The 27,821-nt window shown below is 39.3% G+C and overlaps 1 protein-coding gene across 1 annotated transcript in view; it reads left to right on the top strand.

The window, feature by feature from the left end:
* The window catches only part of fbxw4 (F-box and WD repeat domain containing 4), a 52,115-nt gene extending 25,441 nt beyond the window's left edge, over positions 1–26,674 (top strand). The window contains exons 6-9 of the mRNA XM_037123678.1: positions 12,288–12,353; positions 19,962–20,102; positions 26,125–26,266; positions 26,432–26,674. Of these exons, the coding sequence (XP_036979573.1) occupies positions 12,288–12,353; positions 19,962–20,102; positions 26,125–26,266; positions 26,432–26,566 (484 nt within the window). The 3' untranslated portion in view covers positions 26,567–26,674. The remainder of the gene's footprint in view (positions 1–12,287; positions 12,354–19,961; positions 20,103–26,124; positions 26,267–26,431) is intronic.
* Positions 26,675–27,821: the final 1,147 nt, after the last annotated feature.

Below are 27,821 nucleotides of genomic sequence, written 5' to 3'. Positions count from 1 at the left end.
GCTGTGATTCACTCTTAATTATCTTGCAACAGTTTCAGCAAAGATTTAGGGTAACAGCCATTTCAGAGACTTGGCTGATTGTTGATAAAGTACTGCAGGTTGGATTAGAGGTGCTATTAAATTAAGGCTTAGATATCCCAAACCATATTAATTAGTTTTTTCAACATTTAACATTTCCGAGTTATATAAAAACATAATGATAAGGTGATTTTAGTTTGCAGTGTGTCAACAATCATTTGCTGAAATCTAATGAAATATTATAACTAAAAAATTTGTATATACTATGTTTAGTTTGAGTTTCTTTCATTTATTCATTTATTTTTTTATATAACTGATGGGAAGATACAATTTGGACTATTAGTGACTGATCATTGTGATCATTGTCAAGTAATCATCTACCTGTTATGAACCGTGAAGAATGAATATTCAGGCGCATAATTTGTTTAGAATAAGATCACCGGAAGCAAAATATGGCTCCTAAAGTAAAACTTATAAATCATGACGAGACTAACAACTGATATGATGCATTTTTAAATACATTTAAATGATATTTGTGTTATGTCTAATATATCGAAATTTGTAATAGCAAATGGTATAAATGTATTTTGTGCAGGTGAGGACAGGAAAGAGTTATTAAAAAACAGCAGGAAGGGAATTGATCATGCTATTGCTGTTCTTTATCAAACAAGGGAGTTATTTGAATAACAAATGTCAAACAAATACAGACCCTTTAATTAAACTTCAGAAAATAGTACATCTAGGTGGTTATCATGGATCCACTCATCAATTTTTTTTGTAGGATCCTACTAGTTAAAAACATTGAAAATACTTTGAGTTGTGAACAAACTTCGTCCTGTCTGTATTTACAAAACTTTCAAATTAAAGTTGTTTATTTTTGAAACATATATAATGTGAGAACCAATTGAAATACAGGTGATCTCATAATGAATTGTTTGCATTTTGCTGAAGTGTGTCATTCAGGAGCACTAAATGCATTCTTACTTCAAATATGGAGTTTAATACCAGAGCTGGTGTTTGACAACATTTTGCTGAATCTTAATCAGTTACAATTTTGGAATTCCTTGCAGAATGTATTAAAACATGGCGAGGTTGGATCAGGTGGACAGTCAGTCTGAATCCATAGATTGAACTGAATCCATAATGGAGCGAGCTATCAGGCACCAGTCCTGCTCAATACACTGGTTTGCCAGCCTGTAACTTTAGCACGTTGTTGTGTCTGCTGTGTGTGTCCAGTGTGGAAGGTTGTGTTGGTCCCGGTCTGTTCCAGCTGGATGAACATAGCTGAGGGGCCGTTTGAGGAATGTCCTGGTGACCCAACACACAGGAGACACAAACAGAAGCCAAAAGGACCCCAGGGGGGTGGGGATGGGACAACAGAGTCTGGGTGTGTGTGCGTGTGTGCATGCGTGCGTGTGTGCGTGCATGTATGTGTGTGTCCAAGCATAACTTTGTGAGAGAGAAAGTGCATGTTTATGTGCATGCTTATTTTTGTCCATGCTTCATTGATAGAAAGGGCAGGAGGGAACAAGGGAAAGGAGGCTGTCAGGAGAGAGAGCGAGAGCCAGACAGAGAGAGAGAGTCAGCAAGGGTTAGCACTTGCACCCTTTGACCATTAGCCCATTTCAGACAGAAAATTTGCAATAGCACCACATCAAAGGCTTACTTCTACGCCACCTTTGTTTGTTGACACTGAACTAAGCAGTGCCAGCATAAAGCTGCTCCAGTGTGTAATTTTACACAACATGCTGCCGTTGCAGAACTAAAATAAGCAAGACGCTTCACATCATAACTTTGAGACTGTGGGGCTAAAAATGTCTCGGCAAGCTCTTTGATATGGATATTATTTATATATTGTTATTGAGATCCTGGCCCACCATGAGTCATGGAAAGCGACAACAGTTGCCCTAAATTACCTCCCATAATCGCCACCAGTAAATAGCGGACCCTGTCTGGCTCTCACTTGCGGAGGAGGATGCCGTTTCCAACGAGAAGTTCACTGAAGGCTGACGGCCACAGTGACATTTAGTCAAGTTAGGTAGGTTGACAGTACCTACAATAATACAATAGTGTAAGGCAACAAAGACATTATGAGTTTACATTTTTGTGCAAAATCACTTCACATAATCACTGCAAGTCAACAGTGGGAGCTTCCTGGCTATTGCTGCTGGGGCCAGATGCTGTTTTCCATGAGGAAGTGTGACGAAGCGTCAATAGGACCGCACAGACAGGGTGACAGTGCCTTTTCACACATAAATTTGGCATTTTTTTCCCAAAGATCTTACCTGCTACTGTATTACTGTTGTTTGGTCTTCTCAAGAAAATATAGCGAACACATCAGGTCTGTTAAACTTCAGTGATATCAATCTGTCCATTTAGGGGCACTCGTGACTGAGTCAATTTCACCTGCTCTGGTAGAAATGAAAGTAACAGGTGCAATGGGGAGGCAGAAGCAAAACAATCCCCCAAAAGGGCATGGTTTTGCAAGTGGTGGCCACAGACAATTACGCTCTTCTTATCTTTCCTGGCTGAACCTACTCTAGTTTTGTGTTCTGCTAGTGTCCTTGTCACTACTGGTAGCATGTACATCAGTAAAGATTTTCAACTTGAATAATTTGTTCATCAAGATCTGATGTGTGTTTGAAGTGTTCCTTTAATTTTTCTGAGAAGGTACAAAGCCTGGGGTCAAGCAAACAAATTAACAACGCTCTCTCTTACAGGAGGTGGGGGTGGTGGTGACTGGGCAAATCTAAACCGCCCCTGGAGTCCAGAGGCAAACGCTTCCACATTCCCAGAGCGGGGCTGCTCTCTTGCATTCATTTGTAATTGGTCCTCAGGGCAGAGACTGAGATAAATAGCCACTTATTTTTTGTGTTTGTATTATTTCCTGTTAATGAAAACTTGTTTGGAATTCAAACAAAATTCAAGTAAGACATTAATCAGAGAGAGAGAGAGAGATAGGGAGAAATATATCGACATATTGGCTGATATACGGACTTCTTTTTACAATGATCCCTCAAATGTGTCAAAGAAAGTGACAGATGCAAGATACTTTACAGTTTAAATGGTAAACTTTATCGTCCAAATTGACATCAGTAAACTGAACCAGTAAACTAACTGGAAATGCATTAACTCTAAAATATCCCACACAGTTTTTCTGCATTAAAATATAAAACAAAAAGATATATAAGATATAAATGAATAAGAACAGATATGTTATATCAGAGTGTATCAAACAGCATACATGCAAATACCAGTATGTTTGTGATAGACCAATATGGGCCAGTAATATCAGCCAACCAATATATTGGTCATACTCTAATGGATAATATTGTATTTCCAGTAGTTCTACGCAAAATGTATAGATGAAAATGCATCATTAATAATGTATGAAAATGTTATAGAAACCAAATTACACATACACATATGGGTACATATTTTGAGGGGTCCCTGGCTTGTAGAAGATGGTATTTTTGTGAACTGAGTTGGGATCAGAGAGTAGCTACACTCTGGACAGCAGCAGTGAGTTTGTGGTGGTCTTGGGAAAGCTTGCTCCTTGTGCGGTCAGCATGTTAGAGCTAACAATGTTGGTACTGTTGGACTCAACCCCCAGCAGGGGCTCCCACACTTTGTATGAGCGTATACGTATGTTTGTGTGTGTGTGTGTGTGTGTGTGTGTGTGTGTGTGTGTGTGTGTGTGTGTGTGTTACTGCTTAGCCTGAGTTTGTGGTTTCACAAATGAGAGTGTGTGTGTGTGTGCGTGTGCGTGTGTGTGTGTGTGTGTGTGTGTGTGTGTGTGTGCGTGTGTGCGTGCGTGTGTGTGTAGATAACACAGCCAGCTGATGAGGTTATCCAAACGGCAGCAGAGGCCCAGCATGTTGCTAATGATGAGAGGAGAGGAGGAGAGAGAGGGGAGACACAGATTGGGTAGAGGAGGGTGACTCAGTTTGGTCAGCGATATGACCGTTTGTGTTTGTGTGTGTGTGTGTGTCTGTGTCTGTGTGTGTGTGTGTCTCTGTCTGTCTGTCTGCCTGTCTGTCTGTCTATGTGTGAACACTTGCCCCACATTAGGCGAGAGAGGCTCTGACCTTATCAGCTATAATATCAGTGCAAGCTCTGACCCCAGATCAGGCCTGTTGGTGCTTCAGAAAGGTTGAGAGAGCTAAGGGAGATTGAGGGGTGTGGGGGTTTCATTGTATAGTCTGTGTCCCCTGCCCTGCCTCTGCCAGCACCGTGGCCCAGTGAGGGGTGAGTAATGTGAGTAATGGAGAGTAATAGGGTCCAGATAGTGAGTGTGACCGTAACCCTATTGTATCCTGTGTCAGCGGGGTCAGAGGTCACCGACCGTGCATACTGGTCCTGGCCCTGCCCGACCCATTTGGACCATAAATGAGTTTACCCAACACTAATTACCGGGTGGCCTGGCAATGGGCCGCGCTGCCTAATGGGTCTGACAGCTGCCTGTCAGGCCCATTAAGCTGCCCCCTCCTCTCCTGCCCTGCCCTGTCTTGCTACCACTTTAAACCCATCCCCCACCCCAAACACACCTCACCCCTGTGTTTTGATGCCCACAGCATCCCTCAGTCACGGCTCCGTTTGGTGCTGTCTGGTTTGCTGCAAAGCCTTTGTCTATCAATATTTTACCAAGGATGATATTGGAGTATTACATAATAATAATTACACTTTGAATAGAACATATATATAAATACAGTCTACATCTCCAACCACTTTGGTCCAAGGCAGGCATGTTTCATATGTGCTGGGAAGTTATATAGTGGCTCTAGCACTTAAAGGTTCAGGGTGATGAATATGTAATTATACAACACAGGGTTGTATAATGAAATTAAAGTTTGAAAACGTCTCTGTGCTACTCAAACACAGAACATTTATAGAACATGTACACCAAGAATATAATTCTGGAGTGCATTTTTTTGGTTTTCCGTCAGTGTAAAGGTAAACAGAAGCAATAAGATGGTGATGATAGTGTGCTTGCCATCTTCATATTAAAAGTTTGAAATCAGGTGAACACTGTCCAACTGAAACTGAGGACAAGCATGAATTATATAAACACAGAGTGCACCTGTCCACGTCCTGCTACCCTCTATCGGGTCATCTCAGAAAATGTCGTTATGAGTTGCAGTTACCCTTAACTGAATTGAAACAGATGGGTTTTTTTGATTGAACAAATGCTCTATGCAATACCATAGATAGACAGATCTCTGTTAAACTGTTGGCACAACAGTCTCTGATTTCCCGTAGTTTAGCCAGCCATTTGTCTGATATTGTCTCATATTGTGAATGACTGAAAGATGCTATAAGCAGTGATCACCTCAAAGTCTGCTGTTCTCAATCCAAAATCTGTGCTTTATTCTCTGAAGTAGCGAAGGAGCTAATCAGCAGCCACATCTATATGCACAGCCATTGCCATGGTATTTATTTATCTATCTATTTATTTATTTAATTAGTTAGATAAACAACACACTTTCATGAAATTGGTTACTGTGTCGGTCGTCTTAGGACATAGTTCTTTATGGCGCTTACCATTAACTGAAGCATCTCTGTTTTATGTCTGGCCTTGCAGCCACTACTGTCCACTGTTTGATAAAGGTATAGGATAACAAATAAAACATGTACCTTCCTATTAAAATGGTGTTCCAATAAAATGTTATTGTAAATGCTATGATAACTGCTGTATGATAAAATGTGTAATTAAAATGTTATTTAGTTTTAGTTATAGAGACCTTTAGAGATAATGCTACAAAGAGAACTCAATTTGCTTGATCGGTTAACTAGATATACAGTTTAAAAGATTTAATTCAGTATTTTCATTCCTTAGTAGTGTCAGCAAATCTCTCTTGTAAGGCAACCACTATGTAGCCAAACTCGGCACAAATCATAATTACAATAATAATCTTGTTTTCAAAAACAAAGTAAGTAAAACATATAGAATATACTTTGTTAATGGTTACTGATTTTGAAAAGATTCCTTCCAAAGACAAGAGAATATTTTTTGCACCATCCTCTGAGATTAATTTCAAAGATTAGCAGAGCTACTTCAAGACAACAGTCTTTTAGTGAACTTTTAGCACAGACTGCCAGTATGGACAGGAGGAACAATTACTAAGACCAGTGAAGCCTTCGTCACTCTAGATTATTTTTAAAGTCATCAGATCATACTCCAAAACTTTACATTTCACAATCAGGAGTCTTGTTACCTTTGTGATTTGGCCATTACATAAATGATCAGCGAAAAGGGGTCTCACAATAATAATTACATAGGCGAGATGAGGAAAAAGTAAGACGCAGTCTCAGTTCTTTGTGCTTTGATTTGCAGTGAAAAGGAGTTTATTTTCGCTGCAAATCAGTACTGTCCGCTTTGACTGAATGTAGGTTGTTAATGGCCATCCATCCCATCCCCAATATGACGAGGTATTTAACTTGTTAGATATCTAGTGGAAATCTACAAGCTTTTAGATCATGGCTTTTGTACAGTTTGTACGTAGGGATTGTAATTCATGAGACCGAACCAGTTTGCCTCTGAACCCGGGCTGCTGTGTTGGCAAGTGAAAAAATCAGGGCTGAAATCCTTTGGTGCAAACTAAGGGTGTATATTACCAGTTTCATCATGATACAACTTGATTGGTTCTTTGGACATCTCCACACTGTTTTCTGATATCAAATAGTCTGCCATGATACGATTTCGATTCAGTCCACTTCGGGGGCCTGAGATTGCTATGAGACAATATCAACTGCCTAGTTAAACCATCAATTACAGAATAAACTGTAACACTTTCTTTTATGCTTAGGCTACAACACATAAATAATAATTCAACCAAATCAGCCAAATGCAGTCAAGTTTACTACAACCGGACTTCTCTATAAAACATGGCTCAACAACAAGAACTTTTAGTATAATATATGGCTCATTAATAACTCAATAATAACAAATATTTTTTGCTATAATCCATTATTAGCTTAAGCCTATGGTATTTTACATGGTATAGATTAGCCTAGCAGTTAGCAGACCTTTCTTCTATGAATAGCTTCACAATTAACACATATTTATTCATAATTTTTCGTACTCACCAGTGGAAATCACTGCTGCATTGCTGAAAAAGATTAGCTGATGATCCTGTAGTGAAAGCCACAAGTTAGCGGACTACTGAGTGAGATGCTCAGTTTTATCTTTTCCACACTGTTGATGGTATTGAAAATGAACCAATGAATGAACCATCACTAGTCGACCAGCTATACCCACTGAGCTACAGCCGCCCCCTCATTTATCCTTTTAAGTACTTTATCAGAAAAAAATACCAAACATTTGCCTCATCCTGTCAAAAAAAAACAATTTGTTCCTGTTCTGCGATTTTAGGTTTGGGTTTCAAGTGCTAATAATTGATGATTTGATTATTTATGATGTTTTAGATGTTCCTTAATTTATCTACAGAATAATTGGTAGATTTCAGGTTTATTCAAAATATTTTTATGGTTTTATTAAAAATGTTTGTATATTGAGTTCCACGGCCTTTTCATGCATTTTAATTTTTGTCTCAGTTAGCTTTAGTATCCCGTTTTTAGAGGATGTTTGATACTATATTTTGAGGGACAGTGCAGATACTGATACACAGGAGAAAAATTCAAATATCTATATATTGGACAATTTTACACATCTTTGCAGTGATCCCTACAAATGTGGTTTCAAACACTTGTGACAAAGATATGTAACAGAGACAGGCTTGTTAACAGGTAAGTAAACTTATTTTTTAAAATTACATCAGCTCACTGCAACATTAAACTTCAATTGTCGTGAGCATCTTTATCTACTTTATAATCTTTTCTTTCATATCAAGGCATATAGGACAACATACACTGAAACTGATATTACATATCTGTGATATGCCAATCAGTCGATAATATTGGTCAACAGATCTTTCAGTCTGACTCTATCCTTTTGCATATGTCATGGGGCCTCTAGTTATACACCACTCCTTTTGGCTTACCAACCCATTTATCTGTTCATCTTAAAAAATGAATATCTGTCAAGCAGTGTTGCTCATGATGGAAATTACAACCAAGTTTCAGAGGTCTTAGTGTATAAAGCGTGCCACCAGGGCTGCACAACCACCTGAAGAATTCCGCAGGTATGACTTCAAGTGAAGATAATGTGAAATGAATGAACCAATAAATCTAGGTATTCATCTGGATCAATGTTACTGTTCATATGGACATCCATCTCCATCCTTTCAGTTTTGAAATCTGCAATTGCTTATTCCTGGTGATGCCTAATTTATCAAATGCCACCCCAAGCTATCATGCCACCCCCAGCTATCATGATGGATTAAGTGTGTCATTGCTGGGCCTACCCACAAATTAATGTATGCTGCTGTTAATTGAGCTACATTTTAAATTCTGATGAGGTACATTTTTAAAACTCTTTTAAAATTGATTGTCAGTGGTTTAGCTTGGCACAGTTTAACACACATAGAGGATGTGTATGACTGTTGAGCGAAGAAAAGCTATAGTGTGACAATAGGACAGCAGTGGTTATCATGTTTGAGTAGTTAAATGAAAGTACAGACCTGCGTCACATTCTGACAGTGTTCCTGACCTATGCACCACCACAGCTGGAGTTAATAGCTTCCTTCCCTTCACTGTGGTTTACAGGCGTGGAGTTAACCTTGGGTTCAACATAAATGTGGTTCTGCTTTGAATTTACATACAGTCAGTCCCTGAAACAGTCACCAGAATTGTCTTGCCCATAAAGCTACAAAAGACCATCTGGTTTATCTGCAGCCTGCAATGACTTGTAACAATGTTGTCAATCTGTCTGTTATAGTCTGAAGATCAAGATTAAAATCATGAATGTGTAGCAGTTCAGGGCCTTCAACAGCATGGGGATCAGGCATGAACAGCCCTTTTCAAGTCCAGACGCAAATATTCTATTGGATTGAGGTCTAGGACTTGATTCAACCACTCCATTCACCTTATTGTCATTAAGCCATTTCTGTGTAACTTTTGCTATTGCTTCAGGTCATTGTCTTGCTCGAAATTAAATCTTTTCCCAACTTGTAATTCTCTTCCAGACTGAATCTAATTGTCCTCCAGGATTTCACTATGTTTTGCTCGATTCACTTTACCCTTTACCTTTACAAGCCTTTCAGGGCCTGCTGCTGAGAAGCATGCCCACAGCATGATGTTGCTACCACTGTGCTTCATGGTTGGAATGGTGTGTTTGTGGTGATGTGCAGTGTTTGGTGTCAACATAGTGTTTTGTCTGATGGCCAAAAAATTCAATTTTGGCCTCGTCAGACCAAAGAACTTTCTTCCAGTTGACCCTTGGAGTGTCTCACATGCCTCTGGCTGAACTGTAGTTCAGATATGATGAGCTTTCTTGAAATATGGTTTTCTCTTTGCCATTCTCCCATAAAGCTTTTACTGTTGAAGAACCCTTGTAACAGTTGTTGTATGCCGAGTCTCTCCAATCTCAGTGGCGGAAGCTTTTAACTACTTCAGAGTAGTCATAGGTGTCTTGCTGGCCTCCCTCACTAGTCTCCTTCTTTCAAATTCTATTAGTATGTGAGCATTCGCAGTTTTTCTTCCATTTCTTAATGATGGATTTAACTGAACTCTGGTGGATATTCAGTGATTTTGAAATATTCTTGTATCCATCCCTTGACCTTAATTTTTCAATAACCTTTTCACAGAGTTGCTTGGAGTGTTCTTTTGTCTTCATGGTGTAATTGTAGCCAGGAATACTGACCAGTTATTGGACCTTCACACCCAGGTGTGTATACTACAATCACTTGAGGTATCAACACAGTTGTGAAATTGAACAAATATAACATCCATGGTTTACAGATTTGTATACAGAATGTTGTGTATTAGTGCTGAAGTTCTGTTAGTTCACAAAGATTCAAATTCATATAATCTTAAATCTGATCATTTATCCTCTCATCTCATTTTCTTCCGCTTATCCGTGAGGGTCGGGGGGATGTTACCGCTTTTCAAGGGGGTCACAGTGATCTCTATGGGTGAAGGCAGGGTACACCCTTGATGAGTCACCAGCTCATCGCAGGGCCCTTATCACCACACCAGGGGCCAGCTGCACGTCAGTATCTTGCTTTGTATCCATACTTCGACATGTAGCCCATTTCGCCCCAGGGGAGCCTGGATTCGAACCATTGACCTTCCAATTACTAGTCGACCAGCTATACCCACTGAGCCGCCCCCTCACTTATCCTTTTAAGTACTTTATCAGAAAAAAATACCAAACATTTGCCTCATCCTGTCAAAAAAAAAACAATTTGTTCCTGTTCTGCGATTATAGGTTTGGTTTTTTGGCCAGCCCTTATGAAGACCTTACAACATGCCTTTGGTTTCAAGTGTTAATAATTGATGATTTGATTATTAATGATGTTTTAGATGTTCCTTAATTTATCTACAGAATAATTGGTAGATTTCAGGTCTATTCAAAATATTTTTATGGTTTTATTAAAAATGTTTGTATATTGAGTTCCACGGCCTTTTCATGCATTTTAATTTTTGTCTCAGTTAGCTTTAGTATCCCGTTTTTAGAGGATGTTTGATACTATATTTTGAGGGACAGTGCAGATACTGATACACAGGAGAAAAATTCAAATATCTATATATTGGACAATTTTACACATCTTTGCAGTGATCCCTACAAATGTGGTTTCAAACACTTGTGACGAAGATATGTAACAGAGACAGGCTTGTTAACAGGTAAGTAAACTTATTTTTTAAAATTACATCAGCTCACTGCAACATTAAACTTCAATTCTCATGAGCATCGTTATCTACTTTATAATCTCTTCTTTCATATCAAGGCATATAGGACAACATACACTGAAACTGATATTACATATCTGTGATATGCCAATCAGTCGATAATATTGGTCAACAGATCTTTCAGTCTGACTCTATCCTTTTGCATATGTCATGGGGCCTCTAGTTATACACCACTCCTTTTGGCTTACCAACCCATTTATCTGTTCATCTTAAAAAATGAATATCTGTCAAGCAGTGTTGCTCATGATGGAAATTACAACCAAGTTTCAGAGGTCTTAGTGTATAAAGTGTGCCACCAGGGCTGCACAACCACCTGAAGAATTCCGCAGGTATGACTTCAAGTGAAGATAATGTGAAATGTTTTTAAAACACTGAATATCAGGACACTTTCTATCCACTTATAATTAAACAGAAATGGGACTGAGTGTTGGTCATTCTGCCTTTGTCTCTGTATCGCCATCTACAGTATTCTTCCCTAGCCCTCAGTATTTGTCAGTAACTATCTGTCTGTTTGAGAAAGTCAGGGTCCTCCCCCCTGTCCGTCAACCCTGTAGGAGGGCACTAAGCCCTGACACTCTGGCCCGGCCCAACAGAAGCCCCCCTACCACCGGCACCCCTGGGCACCACCACACCCACTACATAGCTTCTAACACCCAAACACACCTCGTCAGCCCACTCCCACAGCGCTCCTCCCCTCTCCTTTCACAGCTCCCCCACCACTCCACATGCATGGCATTCACTCTGCATACCTAGGCTGCTAATTCCAACCTGCCACTCCAGTCAAAGGATCAAAACTGTTGTAGTTTTCTTCTCTTTTCTTCTGCTGGGAAACAATGTGTGGTGGATGGAGGCAGGGACAGGGATGTGGGATCGTTGAGAGGTTGGACAACAACAGATGTGACAACATTTTTGGCAAGTTGTCCTCTAGAAAAGAAACTTCAACAATGATGCAAAGATCATCTAATTTCCCACTGTATGATGTTAACTATTTTTTAATTAAGTAAATTAATCAATATTGAGAATAATGCAACTAGTCCTGGCACAAGATACCTCTCACAAACTCTGATAAGAAGATATTGTGTTAAAAGTTGTCCAAGAGGGTATAATATCCTCAGCCAGTTCACCTGATATAGTTAGTTTTTGGTGATGGGTTAATCAGTGCTAAATGAGGCTGTGTGGAAGCTGGCACCTGTGTCTTGTATACTTTTATACACACTGTTTTGCCAGTATGAATATATCATATCGGATTTAGGTTGTGGCACACTGTGAGTTTTAATGCCGGTATACTAACAACTTGTTAATATGTTAACTCATACGTTTGCCAGCCAACACAATTCAGTCAGTATGAGAAGCTTGAGATATGAATGTTAAGGTCTAGATGATAACATATTTATTCTGCTGTTGGTACAATCATTAACACTTTAATTTCTCTCTGTCTCCCCTTCTCCCTCTGTGTACAGCTCTTTTGTAACAGGCACTGCATGCTGTGAGAACTTCTCCCCTCTTAGCATCTGGGATGTTGAACGGTAAGTCAGAATGCTACACTGATTTACTGCAACATTAACCACATTTTCAAGTCCAACTTTTAGTTTCAGGAACTACCTCTCAAGGAACAGAGATTATAAAGATCCTTGAAGATTAGGTAAAAGAGTCTGCTGATGTCTGAAAAAGCAATGGCTGATTTTACACTGTATTGTAACACATAAATAGCATTTTGTTTACTGTCCATTGGATATTTTGTCATCCCACATACTTCTGTGAGCATGCACAGCATCACCTGCCCGCCCCCTTTTGGGTGAAAGCAATTCTACTTGAATGTCAGTCAATGAAAATTCTAAAAGTCTCTGCTAAATTAACAGCATAAAATAAGAAAATTCTATATCCTTTTAGTTATAAGGGGCTGAAATACTCTGGCCATTCAGGCAAACGATTACATCATGTTGTTCGTTGATCAGGGTTGTTACCTCGAGAAGAAAATAAAAATAGTTGATGATGAGTGTCCTTTCAGTCATAATCTCCATCAAAGTGGGGAAACCTTATGAAATGTTCATGACATTTTTCTGTCATTTATCATTAGGGGTGCAACAATACCATTTTTTTTTTTCAAACCAAGAATGAATACGAGCATTTTCATTTGTGTGCTTGCTGATACTGAGTACCGATGCCGATATTTCTACCACAAAAATACGTAACTATTAGGTTGCAGATATACTGAATTGGAAGACAGGATTTATTTTCTTCTCTGCTTGTTACAACAAATGAAAATACATTTGATAAAAATGAATATAGATAATCATCATTTCCTGTGTCAACAAAAGGTCTCCACATTGGCACTGTCTTCACATTTGACAAAATGAAACTTGACAAAATATCAATGAAATTTGACAAATTAAATAACGGAACGAATTACACAGTTAACACAGTCAACTTAATATATCAAATATCAAAAATAACTATTGTATAGTTTCAGTATCACATCTGCATGTGATCAAGAACTAACTGTCAAATCAAATAAAGAAATAACATTTCAAAAAATATTTCGACAATATTTATTGTCACTTGTAAGGGCTGCAAAATAGCTTTTTAAAAATTGTGCATCTTAAGTACTTACGTTTTGAAAAATTAAATTTCTGTTTCTGTTTACCCTCAAGTCAGGTTAGAGTTACTGCACTTATGCCCTCCTTGAAAACCCCTCCATCGGTCATTGGCTTTTTTTATTGACCGAAAAAGTGACTCTGGGGGAACATTCATTAGTTCATAGAGAGGCCATTTGGAGTTATTTTTCTCTGTCTCCGGCTCTCCGTCTTTCTTCTGTCACTCATTTTTCACCTCTTTCATGTGTCTTTCATAGGTCCAGGTCCATATAGGACGTGTCTGGGTCCAGACTCTGACCCAGTCCACCTCTTAGTGACCTATGTCCTAGACACTAAATGACAACAAGAAATGACAAGCTGCCCTCTGATCTCTGTCTTCAGTTTCATGCAACGTAAGGCCTAATGCAATGAAGTGGTATCGGTGTGTTGTATCAGTTAATTTTTGCGATTATGAGTATATGAGTGCAGTATCAACCTGATGCCAGTATTGGTATTGGTGCATCCCTATCTGTCATCTTTTCTGTCATTAAGACTCTTTATGTTGGCATTTTATATGCTGACCAAAGTGGCTTTATTGTAAACAAAAAACATCACTGTGGTGAAGCAGAACCGCCATCTCTGTTTTGACAGCGGTGCTTAATTACATGACTCTATTATGCCAAACTGAGAGTAGGTGAACACAGGTTGGTTTAGCTCCACTTCCAATGTTATTTTATGCTCTTTCTTTTTCTGTGTATTACTAACATTAAAACATCCTTTGCTCTTGGCGATCTGTTGGGTGGACAGACCGGTAAATCAAACTCAATTCTAATAGCAGGTGTTTTATAGTGGGGCCTTACTTTTTCACCATGAAAACTGTAGTTACAACTTAATTTTTGATTCACTTCAATCTACAGACACAATCAGCACACATGTCATTCACTCAGTATTGTTAGTTAATCTGTGATGAAGTGTTTGACACAGGCCGTCACGTATTGACTGGCTGGGTCTCATGGTTTGCAATTTTCATGCTCTCTGTGGATGACTTGAAGCCTTGTATCTCTTCTTCACCTGCTTTGCTTTGGGATTTCTTATTGCTTGATGTGAAAAATGCAATACAGTGGCTTTTAGGCATGTCACTACCAGCAGTTTCATTAATTGCATGAGATGGGAGTTGATGATATGGGTGGGAATACATTTATATGGCAGGAAATTGCATTCAGAATTATCCTGGTTATGTCTAATGCAATCAGGTAAGACATAGCGTGTGTGCAACTGTATTTGTGTGCACCAAGATATAGCAGATAGTCTTTTAAGTCTTTTGAGATGTTGCTTAATTGTATATAATTGTAATATCAACAACTCCACAGTTCACAGAGTAAAATTGGTGTCATTGAAAGGATAAGTGATACACACTTGCCAGCATCTTTTTTAAAGAGACCCATTATCATTGAAATATGTAAAATACTGTTTATAACATCTCAACAGTAGAGTGTCTTTAGGGCTCAGAGAAATCCTCTGTGATATAGACTCCCAGGTACTTGAAGATGCTCATTCTCAACAAGTGAGATGTCAATTACCTTTGCTGCTTTCTCGCAAATTGGAAAACTAGCTCCTTTGTTTTGCTGATGTTCAGTAAGAGCTTTTTGGACTTTGGCCCTTGTATCTAGATACACTTAGAGATACACTACTACTACTACTACTACACATTCACAGGAGGACATTTGCATTAATTTCATTTCCTTTTACACATATTTACGTTTGTACACATCTATCCAGCAACAATATTGGCCCAATACACAGCTAATCAGCTAAACTAGTCAAAATAACACTGAAGTTGTGTATCTTATTTTACACAGTGTCACAGGTAAGGCAACTTATTGAACTTATTAAAGTTCTGTATTGTATTGAATAAAAAAACAGCAAGTGAAGCAAAGGTTTGAAAACACCATGGAGCGCCCTTGTTTTGAACAGAGCAGTTCAGAATGATGGGGCTCAGAAAATTCCTGTTTCTGAAAAGAGAGGTTTTTCCAGTATTTTCCAGCTTTACCTGTGCCAATTGAAACAGGATGACATGACACAACACAGGGTCGCAAATAAAAAGCTGCTCCCTGCTCCAAAATGATTGGGAAATCATTGGGAAGGATCTATTTGAGAGCAAAAGTTTGATGTGTCAAATGTAGTATGATGTATCAAATTCAGGGCTGAGATCAAACAGGATTAAAACTGTGCAAAGTCCAACATCAGCGGCAAGCAGTAAATCACTGCTAGTAACTTAATAAAAGCATTTTTTTTAATGTGTCGGGTGCAGAAACCTGATTAATATTTCTTGAAAATATGATTGTTATACATGTGAGTGATTGAGAGGCAGCAGACTTTAACACAATTTTCATTAAAATGGTCTGTTAGAAATTGGTATAAAATTGTTCAATATCAGAGGGTCAAGTCCATGTTTCTTCTAGAGGAGTCGCACCGCTGCATTTTCAAAATCAGATAGGACAAATCCAATAGGCCGAGAGCAGGTTATAATTGATAACATTTGTGGGCCTGCAGTCTGGGATACCTTTTTTAGACATTTTGTTGATCTCAATGATTTCTAGTTGACAGGTGGAGGAGTTAAGATAACTCAGCTGGGTGAAGGTTTAACTACACTGTTTATTTCCTACGATTGTTTTAACTGTTAGTAATTAGATTTGGGAAATAAGTAAACCTGGTTCTTCAACTGCATTTTGATAGGCAAACATGAAGAGAAACCTTGCATACCTTTGTTTTGTTTGTTTTTTTCATCTCTCCTACACTGCCTCTTTAAATCCCCTGTGTGGTCACTAAGCAAGGGGAGAGGATCTCATTTTATTTTGAAAGGGGCAATTTCGTCTACAATATCCTTCCTGAATTAAATTATGTAATCACTGTCCTAGACTTTATAAATGTTATCTGATTGAATGGATCAAATTCCTTCATTTTGTATGGCTTGTGATGCTCAAAAACATTTATCCACCGTTTTATGACAAACCCTTGAACAATGTAAGCTTATGTGGAAAAAAGACGTTGGTCAGTGCACACCACTATGTCAACTTTGCCTACATTTAACTGTTAATTTTTTTTTCAATTTGTATCACAGTCACAATATTGTTCAGGAAAAATTCAATTACATATTTTTCTTGAATATTCAGTGCTATTTGAGGCTTTTCATGACTGTTTTGCTCTTGTACCTTAATTTTCTTCTGGTTGGCACCAATATGCAAACTGCAGGTTGTAAAATGTGCATGGTAATACTTAAAAAGGACGGGGCTCCCACTGAAGCGCAGGCTCCCATGGAGCTCTTGTGGCTTTGATTTTAATTACATTGAACATGTTCTCTTTTTCCCTCCATTGCAATTATTTCTGTCTTTTTTTGTTCATCTCGGCTGTACAAAGAGATCTTATGATCAGCCATATAGTGGGGGATCCAGCACAAGTGGCACCATTGGAGCAGCACCCAAAGTTTTCACAGTGTCTTCGCTCATGGCTAAACGGGGAAAAAAGCATCAAAGAGATGGGACCTAACCATCACTCCCAACTCCAAAGATTCCCCTCTGTTCCTTTAGGAAGGGAGCCCTCCTTTTTTTTAGAATCAAATGGCAGTGGTATTTTTGATGGTTCCCAGCAGTCAGCACCCTCCACCCCTCCTCTCCACTGTCTCTCACCTTCAGGGTAGGGTGCAGGGTAAACTGGGTGATCGTGCAGCAGGTTGCATGGCTCCCCTCTGTTTGTTTTAGGTTTAGTAAAAACCTCAGCAGGGCTTCTTTTCTCTACCTGTCTGATGGCTTTTGACAAGACAGCGTGTTCCCAGTGCATCCTCAGGCTCTTTTTTTAAGGCTCAGACAAGAGCCTCCAACCATCTCTGTCACAAACACACACACACACACACACACACACACACACACACACACACACACACACACTACTTTTTCCAACAATGTCATTAATTAATGATTCCTTTCACAACTTGCAGTGTGTGTGTGTGTGTGTGTGTGTGTGTGTGTGTGTGTGTGTGTGTGTGTGTGTGTGTGTGTGTGTGTGTGTGGTCCTGTTAAGCCAACCTAACCCCTGCAGTGACACCAGACAGGACTTAGACCTTGTGTGTCACACAGCCAGTAGCCCCTCATAACAATCCCAAAGCCTGTGCCCCCCAGAGTCAATAAGTTTAATATTTTCATACCCCCCACCAAGACTCAAGACTGGTTCTGGCTTACAATCATAGCTATCAATTTGCATATGGACAGCTGGGACATGTCTCAAACAATGTAAAGGCAATGTCGAATTGTCCCTAATATGTTTCTCGAATGAGTAATTTTAAGGCTCAATCTCATTTTCTATATTTACCACTACTCCTCATTCTTGAGGGCTACCTCAAAACAGAGTTACGATGGGTAACTCCTCCGCCCCTCCCGAAATGACACAACCCTTTAAGACCCTCATACATCATCAGTTGTTGTAGATTGTGATGACGTGAGCAGACAGGACCAGACATTTCCCATTTGTAGTCTTTAGCTGTGGTGATTTCTCTTGCATTACTGTGACAATCCTGATATTAACACGATGAAATTTTGTCATTTATCTAATGACCAAAATGTGGAATATCTGCAATAACAACGTAGCATTAGCAAGCTGACTAGTTAGCTTCTGAGACATCAAACTGGTAGAGATTGAAATATTAGACATATTGATATCAGTGCAGTGTTTCTAAGGGCAAATGAGTCCCAATTAAATGTATGCATTTTTCAACATACATAACAAAGATTTATTTTTACTTATAAACTACATATAACATGTTCCACATGCCACACATTACTAAATGTCCACTAATTTTAGTGATGACGTATCTGACACAAGATTATTATGACTCAGCGAGTCAGCTATGTTTTAGAGCCATGCCTTACTTTATAGTCAGGCATACTTGAAGCCAGACTCAGTTATTCCACATTATGGACCCAGACAAGCCATAGAAAAGATGGTCAGAACATTGTACTCACTAACAGACACAGTCATTTTGACAGATTACATGCTTATGCCTACATCTTGTAATCACATGCTGCCAGTGACCTACCAATTTGAGTATCCCTGCTGTTTTGCACCGTGTACCAGCTCAATATGGTCCTATTACTGACTTTAAGATCCATGTACAGATGTCAGATTAAGTCAATGGAAACCTAGTTTTTATTTTCCTTTTGTTTTATTGTTATCTCAGATCAGCATGATATTATACTACTGTACTATCTCCTTTGAAACTGGCAGAGTTATGAATTGATGATCTCTTTTTAGTTAGAGTTAGTACTGAGATGGAGACATTATTTTGTTATGAATGAACAGACTCATACCCCGTCAGCTTGAATGAGTTTCTTTTTGTGTGGCATGTGCTAAGCTACTTGGTTTTAGTGGTGAGGGGGAAACGAGGGGTCACTACCCCACACAGACACAAACTCAGCCTCATCACAGACTCCCCATTGGCTCAGACTTAGTCATGAGACTCTGGCAATGAGAAAGCTCTCACCCAATAAGGCAACCTGTGGGGAAAGCCCTGGTCCAATAAGAAGGCCCCCTGGGGTAAGGCTGGGGGATTACCAAACCGAGCCTGCAGACTGAGCTCCAGGGCGAGGGAGGGGGGCACGAGTCGAAGCACAGGGCTGCTTGGTCGCCAAGGCCAGCGGCCTCCCTTAAATGGTTGCTATGGGGCAGGTATCAAACATTCAAGAGTTGCACACAGTCACGGTTATGGAGGGTATTAAATGGCAACAAAGAGACAGTTATTCTGCAATAATCCGCCCTGCTGACTGCAAGTTATTCTTCAATAATCAAGAGGCGAGGAGCAAGCGGGACAGCACTGTGATCACAAGAGCATGGTGCTACATGGAGTTTGACATGCACACACACTGACACACACACATGCACACACACACACACAGGTAAAATCACATCAGCCAAGAAACACAAAGTTGATTTACCACGTGTGCATACACACAACTAATGTGTGTCCCACATTCAGGGCACATAATGTTCACTCATCGAGGGTTAATGATAGACAACACCCCGAGTCCAAAAAACCACATTTTCTTTGAAGTTGGAAAATGTGTCTTGAAATGTTGTAATAAAGACACTAAAAACTGGTGTGATTTTATGTGAATTTATTGGCGAAATGTACAAACTAACAGCTGTTTGCAATAAACAAATAGTAGTCTTTGCTGTCGTTTTGTATCCTTTTCCTTGTTTGTTTGTTTGCTTGAGACCACACCTGATTTGCACTTGTGTGCTCTTGTGAGGAATTATATTCAGGGGCTTGAATATTTGTGAGACTGCAGTAGTCATTGAAAGTAGGATTTAGTGTTGAATTTGGATAAAAATCCTTGCACTATTAGTTTTATTTAATTTTTTAAACTTTTCCTGTGTCATTTGTTTATTGCAAACACCTGAAAATGATTACATTTTGCCAATGAACCTAAAATGCAATGGGGGTTGAGTAATTCTGTTTGCAACTGTATATATCTTTTCATTTCATCCTCTTCTATCCCTGTCCTCAACCAGATTGGAGTGTGTGTGCATTCTGGGCTCACAGTTTCGTCGTGGTGCTGGTGTGTTGGATATGGTGTTTGAGTCTCCATTCCAGCTCTTCACCTGCGGCTATGATACATTCATCCGACTGTGGGACCTCCGACTTAGCCCAAGGTATGTCTTGACACCAACAAATCACATTACATCCTGAGAATATGCAGTAAACCTCTTTTTAAACCAATGGTCCTCATGTATTCCTCGCTGTAGTGTATGTCAGTGAATATGGGATCTGTTAAATAGGGACACCTATTGTGCATCTACTGTATAGTGCTTGGATCTTAATCACAATATACCATTTAGAACAACCTCCTCTGTAGAGAAAGCAACAGGATTGTGACACAATGCATTATGGTATTTTAGAACAAGGAAGCTACAGTAGGGCCAAGTAACAGTAATTGCGGAGGTAAATGTTACAGTTGTATCTTATCCAACTTAAAAACCTGGTGTAATGGTGACGGCTGTATTATTAAGAGACATATTGGTTCTCAATACTGAATGAGTGCAATTTTTCAGCTTCTCAAGATAATCTTCTTCAAGATTATTTATGTGGACTGAGCAGGAGAAAACAAGCATCCAAAGATGCATGAAGACAGTAAGAATCTGATCTGTACACTTGCAGATAAATGATTGGTTAACAATTAAAACAACCAAGGCTTTGAGATGGCTACTGTGTGCAATTTAGGTTGTCCTTCCAAACAGAGCCCACTTTCACACATCTGAAAGTGCTGTGTGGAGTAGTTTGTTGAGATTGCCTGACCACTTTGCAAGGTCTGTCAATTACCTTAACTTTATTGAAGTAGCACATTCTTGCCCAGCTTCTCTTATGATATTATTATCTCTTCTAAGGAATCTTGCACTTGATCTTTGTCCAATTCCAATGATGTGTTTTATCCTGTTGATTTCTGTTTGTTGCCACAGTGTGTTCATGGCTGTTGTAAGCAAAATAAATGTAACTCAAATTAGGTGTATCTTAAATTATGGACACCAATACCCAGAATGCAATGTACCATTACATATTTGTCTTTTTTCTATGTCTTCTGGGAGTTTATGTTCCTTACATTCCAAACTTAGACATGATGTTTTTAATGTATTAATTTATGGTTGAATACAATATTTTGTATTCAGTATGTGAGATTAAACTTCTTTTAGCCAACAAAATGAACGAATTTAACAGAAAAAGATGTGGGATTTTTTGGGGAAGAAAAAGAGGAAATCTTTCTGGGGAGCAGCAGCTATGGCGGCCCATGGAGGCTAATAATGATTATGTAGATCCTAATGACAGTAATGATTTTCAGATTTTATTATGAACCAAAAAACGTATTAAAACAACAAAATTAAAGAGTTGTATTTATTGTTGCTTTACTAAAATGCAGCCTGTTTTATACAACAAAAAAATCTCCTTCAGAAAAAGGAATGACAAATAACTTCTTTATTTTTTTTAAATGCTCCTTTGCTCGATATTCAGTGATATTAACTAACTAATAGCTTATGCAGTGAATTTCTGTTTTATGCCAGATCCTGCAAATAAATTGAAATGCCAGAAAAGAAAGGAAAAGAAAAAGAGGCTGCTAGCAAGAGCCAAATAATAATGTGATGGTGAAATGTTTTCAGTCAGCTCAGAAAGCTGCTCTCAGCCAGGCTGAAGAGGTTCATTTTACAGCTAGCTTCCAACTTCCAACAGCTTACTATCCAAGAAATAGCTTGTCATAGTAGTGTCAGTGATAAGGAGAGCAAAGGCATGCATTGATTTGAGTAAAGAACATTTTGGGAGGATCCATTCATACAACACTGTAAGCAGGTTTAAATGTTTTAAAATATTTCTTTTTCTTGTTCTCACAATGACTATGAGGTGTTGTTTGGGATTGCAGTTTAAGCACACAAAGCAGCTGCGGGATAACTGGCTAGCCACACTGGATGCTTGTGTGGTGCATGGTGGCTGCGCTGCTGATGCTCACTTGCGTGTTCGGTCCACATAAGCAGCCTTGCTTTGCTCTTGTCTTCCCCATATTATCTGTCATGATTCTATCGTCTCAGTTGATTAGCCCAGCCCTGTTACCTGGTTTCTCCCCGTGCTCTCTGCTTTATTCTACCTGTACTGTATCTCCCTCAGTAGCCCTTTGCCTCCAGTCTTTTATTCAAGTCATTGTCGAGTCATTTGCTGCGTTTCGAGATTCTGCTGGTCCCGTTTTTGTGAGTTAGCTTCTGGTATCCTCCTCATCTGTTTCCCCAATATTCCCATGTTTGCTTGTTCTTGATATTACCACGATCCGATTACACCTCATCGACTGCATTCAGTGGGTAGAGCTGGTGGACTGGTGATCCGAAGGTAGCTAGTTCGAATCCCGGCTCCCCTGGGGCGGGACTGAGCTACATGTCGAAGTATCTTTGAGCAAGATACTGAACCCCAAAGTTGCTCCTGATGTGCAGTTGGCACCTTGTGTGGCAGCCACTGCCATCAGTAAGGGTCCTGCATTGAGCTGGCGACCTGTCCAGGGTGTACCCTGGCCTACGCCCACTGAGTGAACTGGATTTGGCCCCAGTAAGCCCTCACGGATAAGCGAAAAGACAACTGAACGGACTGCATTCCTTCCACCCATCTCACACGTTTTCATCAATTTTTTAAGGGCTTTGCCACACAGAGTGCAGAGAGAGAGGTGAAAGGTCTTCAAGAAAATTAAACTTCGATAACCTTCATCAACATGTCTAAATCACAACATCATCACAACAGATAAAGCATTACAAAGCAAAAGCAGTCTATCTAAAATGATGTCTACAGCATGGCCTTTGACCACTATACAAGTTAACCTTAACTTCAAACACTTGATCTTATCATTGTGATATAGAAATAACATTGAGATCTCTGTGTAAAAATCATTCCAGGCCTTCTGTTTTATTTTCGGCAGTATGAGCACATGTCACTATCCCTCAGCCCACTGTGGCTTCCATATTAATGCAGCTTCAGTATAAGCCAGCAGGGTCCATGACATGGTTAAAAAGGGCAGCATTTATTTTGGAGTTCACGCTTTATTTCTGGAGGACCAGTCAAGTATGACAAATCAGATCTGATTGTCAGATCACTCTGGGGACTTTGAAAGGGGCTTGGTTGGGGTGAACGCTGGCAGAGGGGGTCCCTCTTTAGATATCAATAATTCATATGATCAAATCTCACCAGCATCAAATGGCTCCAAGAGTCATCCAGAGTGTTGTCTGGAAGTTAGGTCTCAGCACCAAAGAGAAATGAACTGTGATGAACAGAAAACAAATGCGTATTGTTTACAGTCCGATTGTGAATTTTAATCCTTCATCTCTTCCATAGGAACGATGGTCAGATAAAAATATCTATTACCACATGTCATTTTATATTGTGATATCAATGTATTCTCAGTTGTGACAGTTGATTTTTGAAAATTCAACTGAAAAAACTGTTATGTAGATAAACTAACCAGACATGAATGGCTGTCCTTGAAAAACAGTGCAAACTGAATACATGATAGTGTATATTCAGTCATACTAAAGAAAATCAACAATATTAATTGCAATAGATAACCCTAACCCTAACCCATATTTGCAAAATTGGTCTGATCTAATTGGATATATTAAAGGGACAGTTATACTATAAACAGTATTTCTGTCACGCTTTTTTTTTTATGTGACAATTAAAGGTACAGTGTGTAATATGTAGTGGCATCTAGCAGAGCAGATTTGGCAGAAATTGAATATAATATTCATGGGTGTTAGGGTTAGTATGTTTAAACTGGAATATAATGACCCGAAAATAAGAGTCGGTCAGCTGTGGAGCACAAGAGCTGTTAAAATGTAGAATGTGTCAGGTGAAAGGATTTCGGAAAAAATTTCTTACATGCCTGTCCCGATATTAAACGTAAACATACTGACTCCTTTTTACCTCAACCATGTTAACTAACTGATGTATCTGTTGTAGAAATAGATAAGTGGCTGATGCATGTGTGCAGATTTCCAAGTTGATTTGGGATTTATAAAAGCAAATTGCGCATTGTTGGGCATACGCCAGTTTTTATAGGTCTGAATTTTTTTGGCGTACATTCTTTTGTACGTACGCAAACATTCAGTGTGGATGCTCCGCAAAGTTTTATAAAACATCTGTTTTGACTGCATTATCCCAGCTAAAACTATACACCTATTTAAATAACAAGCCATAGGTAACAAAAGACATTAAGACCATCCTGAATGCTAAAAATATATTTTTTTAGAGCTGGTACAGGAGGAAGCTATACTGGAAACTTTAGCAGAATAACACGAGAGCTCTGGAGAAGCTTGAGGAACATCACTGGTTTTAGATCGACTGGCAACAGAGGAGCTGCAGATGTGGACAGGGCCAACAGACATAATCTGGTTTTTTTTTTGTGAATTTGACACTGCAGCCCCCGACTCATAGGTTGTCTGCTCCCAGTCAGCATCTACTCTACTGCCCACCTCTCTCCCAGCAATTCAGGAAGGACCTCAACAGATGAAGAGTGCTGTGGTGTTTACTGGGTCACAATAACAATAGGTCAAAATCCGTGACTAAGCACCAGAAGAGAAGCCGGAAAATGTGAAGCCTCCCAGCAGACCAATCACAGTCATCGCAGCAAGATATTTTCTTCCTCCGGCAGCCATACTAATTGTTGCAGCTGCAAACTAGGGAATGAGGGGAAGTATAAAGAGTGAAAAGGCCATATAGGATAACATAATTTACAGATGTAATGTAGGTACATTAGTAATGGAAGTTACAGAAGTAATGTAGTGATTTTAACCATAATCATTATTTTTCCTAAACCTAACCAAGTAGTTGCCCTGTCTAAACCTGAGCACACTGCTACTGCACAATGACTGTCTCAATCATTTTGGGTGACTCATACAATCAGGAATGTGCGTGCGTGTGTGTCTGTGCAAAATTGACGTTTGTGTTTGTCACTATCAGGGCGCAATGTCAATGAATGACCTCCCCAATAAAGGTTTGCAAGAATTAGAGTGTGCATGCGTGCATATGTATGTGTGTATATGTGTGTGTGTTAGAGAAGAGAGAAAGAAAGACCTACAGACATCTCTGCTGCCCCACTGTCTGCCCCTGGTGTCTCTTTATTACTTATTGATGAGGCTGCACTATTGGAGGATCTATGTCTATTGGCAGAAAATACTTATCCCCAAAATACTTCCCGTCTCCTAACCACTGAAACGCCGCTGTTCACACAGTCTGCTGCCTTCGCGCACGCACACACGCACACATGCTCACACACACACAAACAAACACACACACTTAGCTCCTTGGTAACTACAGTTTAGGTGTTCCTGTTAACAAAAGATTAAGTTTCAGCTTTGTATCCATATGCTTCGCAACATTCACACAGAGATGTAATCTCACCTGTACTGTCGCGGTTCAACTTTTATTTTTCAGTACTTTCTGTTAGTTTTACTTTTTCACTGATTTTGGATTTCAGCACATCTTAATACCTAAAAAATGAATAGGTCAATGAGGAAGACCTCAAAGTTCCCAAAACGACATTTATCACCGCTCCCATAACAACATGGCTGTTACAGAGATGCATACCTTACCTGGAGGTTTGTAATATTTGGCAACAAAACTATTTGGTTACGTTTAACGTCATTCAATAAAATACCATGGTTTTGTTTCGAATCACTGTGTTATTAAACCAAAGTAATTTACATTATATTATGTTGTTGACATTAATTCACTATGTTCTTCAGGTCAAATAACCGTTGACTTTTGGTCTGACACCAAGTCCTGTCCATCTTCCACCATCCCGGATACATCACTATTTGTTACCAAAAAAACATAAATATGGGTCAAAATGAGCTGCTTTAATTTTCAACCTATATTGTTGTTTCTCTGATGAGGACAGGCTCAACTTTTTTAATGTATACATTTTTGGAAATTGCACTATTTCACCCCAAACACTCAGATTCAGATTTGAGGCATTTCTTATGGGTTGGAATCAAGTCACTTTCATGATTTAAAATATCAAATATTATGACTTTATTTGAATTTGATTTAATTTGTCAAATGCATTTTGAAACTTTATTTCCAGGAAATCTGCAAATAAGAAGCATCTCCTGTCCATGTCAACACGTGTGTAAACCTTCCCATCTGTTTCCACAGGAAGTGTGCGATGGAGTGGGAAGAGCCTCACGACAGCGCTCTGTACTGCATCCAGACTGATGGAAATCACATGATAGCCAGCGGTTCTTCATACTATGGTGTTGTACGACTCTGGGACAAACGGCAAACCAAATGTCTGCAGGTGTGTGCAATCTGTCCTCAAAATGACATTGACAGTGGTAAATCCAGTGTGATTAAGTTACGGTAACTCAGATTCTGTTAAATTAATTTTCATGAGCTGATCAAAATGTGAGACAATAAATGTAATGTTGTTGTAATGTGATTTCATGTCATGTTTGTTTTGCAGTTCTTCCAGCTGAGCTCACAGCCAGCGAGCAGCCCGGTGTACTGCCTGAGGTTCAGCAGCTCTCACCTCTACGCAGCCCTGGCCACCGCCCTGCACTCACTGGACTTTAGCCAGAGCCCCATCTACATCAGATGACACACACACACACACACACACACACACACACACACACACACACACACACACCGAGTTCATAAACATCTGATCTGCTCAATAAAGCTGTATATTTTCACATTTTCAAAAGAATTGCTTATTCTGAGTTAGCAGTCAGTTTGGTGCACTGCTTTTGGTTGTAGAAGAACTGAGCATTCCTACATGTTAATGACATTCCAGTAATATACTTCAGGTAAGTAGTCCATTTGTCACGACGGAGCTTCATTCAGTGCAGAGTTCCACCAAAGAGCATGCAATCGAAGGTTATGATGTGTCAGTGTTTCCCCTACATGCATTATGATGCTGAATTTTCAGCGCCGCCGCCGCAAAAAAAACAGAAAAGAAAGAAAAGATTTGATTTTTGTCGGTTTAATATCACGGGGAATCAATAGCGAATTGAAGTTGCAGACAGTGGAAGCACTACACCTTAGATCGATTATTATTGTCATTACTGCTATTTGTATAATTTCTACAAGTCATCGTTGAAGGTAAGTGACTGAAATCCTCGTCATCCTATTTAAAGGCTGCAACAGGCGACTCATCGAACCGGGGCGAAGTTAGTTGTAGGTTGGATATTCGGCAACTACTCACTCGGGTCCAGTCGAAACTTTAGCGAGGTTCACTGCAGGAGGACGGTTAGCTCACCTCCCCGAGCCGAGCGCTGAACTGGTGGAAATTAATTTAGGGACCGTCATTAAATTACTTAGTATAAATATATAAATACAAAATAATTGCAGGGTTTTTTTTCGATATCATCCATGTCATGTGACCCAGTGACTCCAAACCAGCAGCAGATTGTATTAGTCAATTGGACGAATGAGACACAGCTCTTTCTATTGTATTTTAGTGCTTTCTCTATTTTATATGAATATTAATAGCTTCCATGTCATCTGGCCCACTGACTTCTGAAACAGATTATGTTTCCATAAGAAATATATAATACTAAAGAAAATAAGGGTGAAAAAATTCTCTAATGCTTAAGAGGTTAACATTTTTTCCAGCAGCAATGTCAGCTTCTACACTATTTTGTCTCATGTCTTAGATTCTAATTCTGAAATTCTGAAAATGAATCTTTTAGTCGCCATGTAGTGTAACGTAGTCACCATTTAAAGGGTTATTTTTCAATGTTTTTTGTTCAGCCAATGGACAAATAGCACAGAACATGGAAGTAAAAAGTGCAATTACGTGGAAGCTTAAGTGAAAGATTTGCTTTATGCTCACTCAGACTGCAGAAAAG

This window comes from Acanthopagrus latus, chromosome 15 (assembly GCF_904848185.1).
Source record: "Acanthopagrus latus isolate v.2019 chromosome 15, fAcaLat1.1, whole genome shotgun sequence".
NCBI classification, from domain to species: domain Eukaryota; kingdom Metazoa; phylum Chordata; class Actinopteri; order Spariformes; family Sparidae; genus Acanthopagrus; species Acanthopagrus latus.
This window is presented reverse-complemented; position numbering and strand designations above follow the sequence as displayed.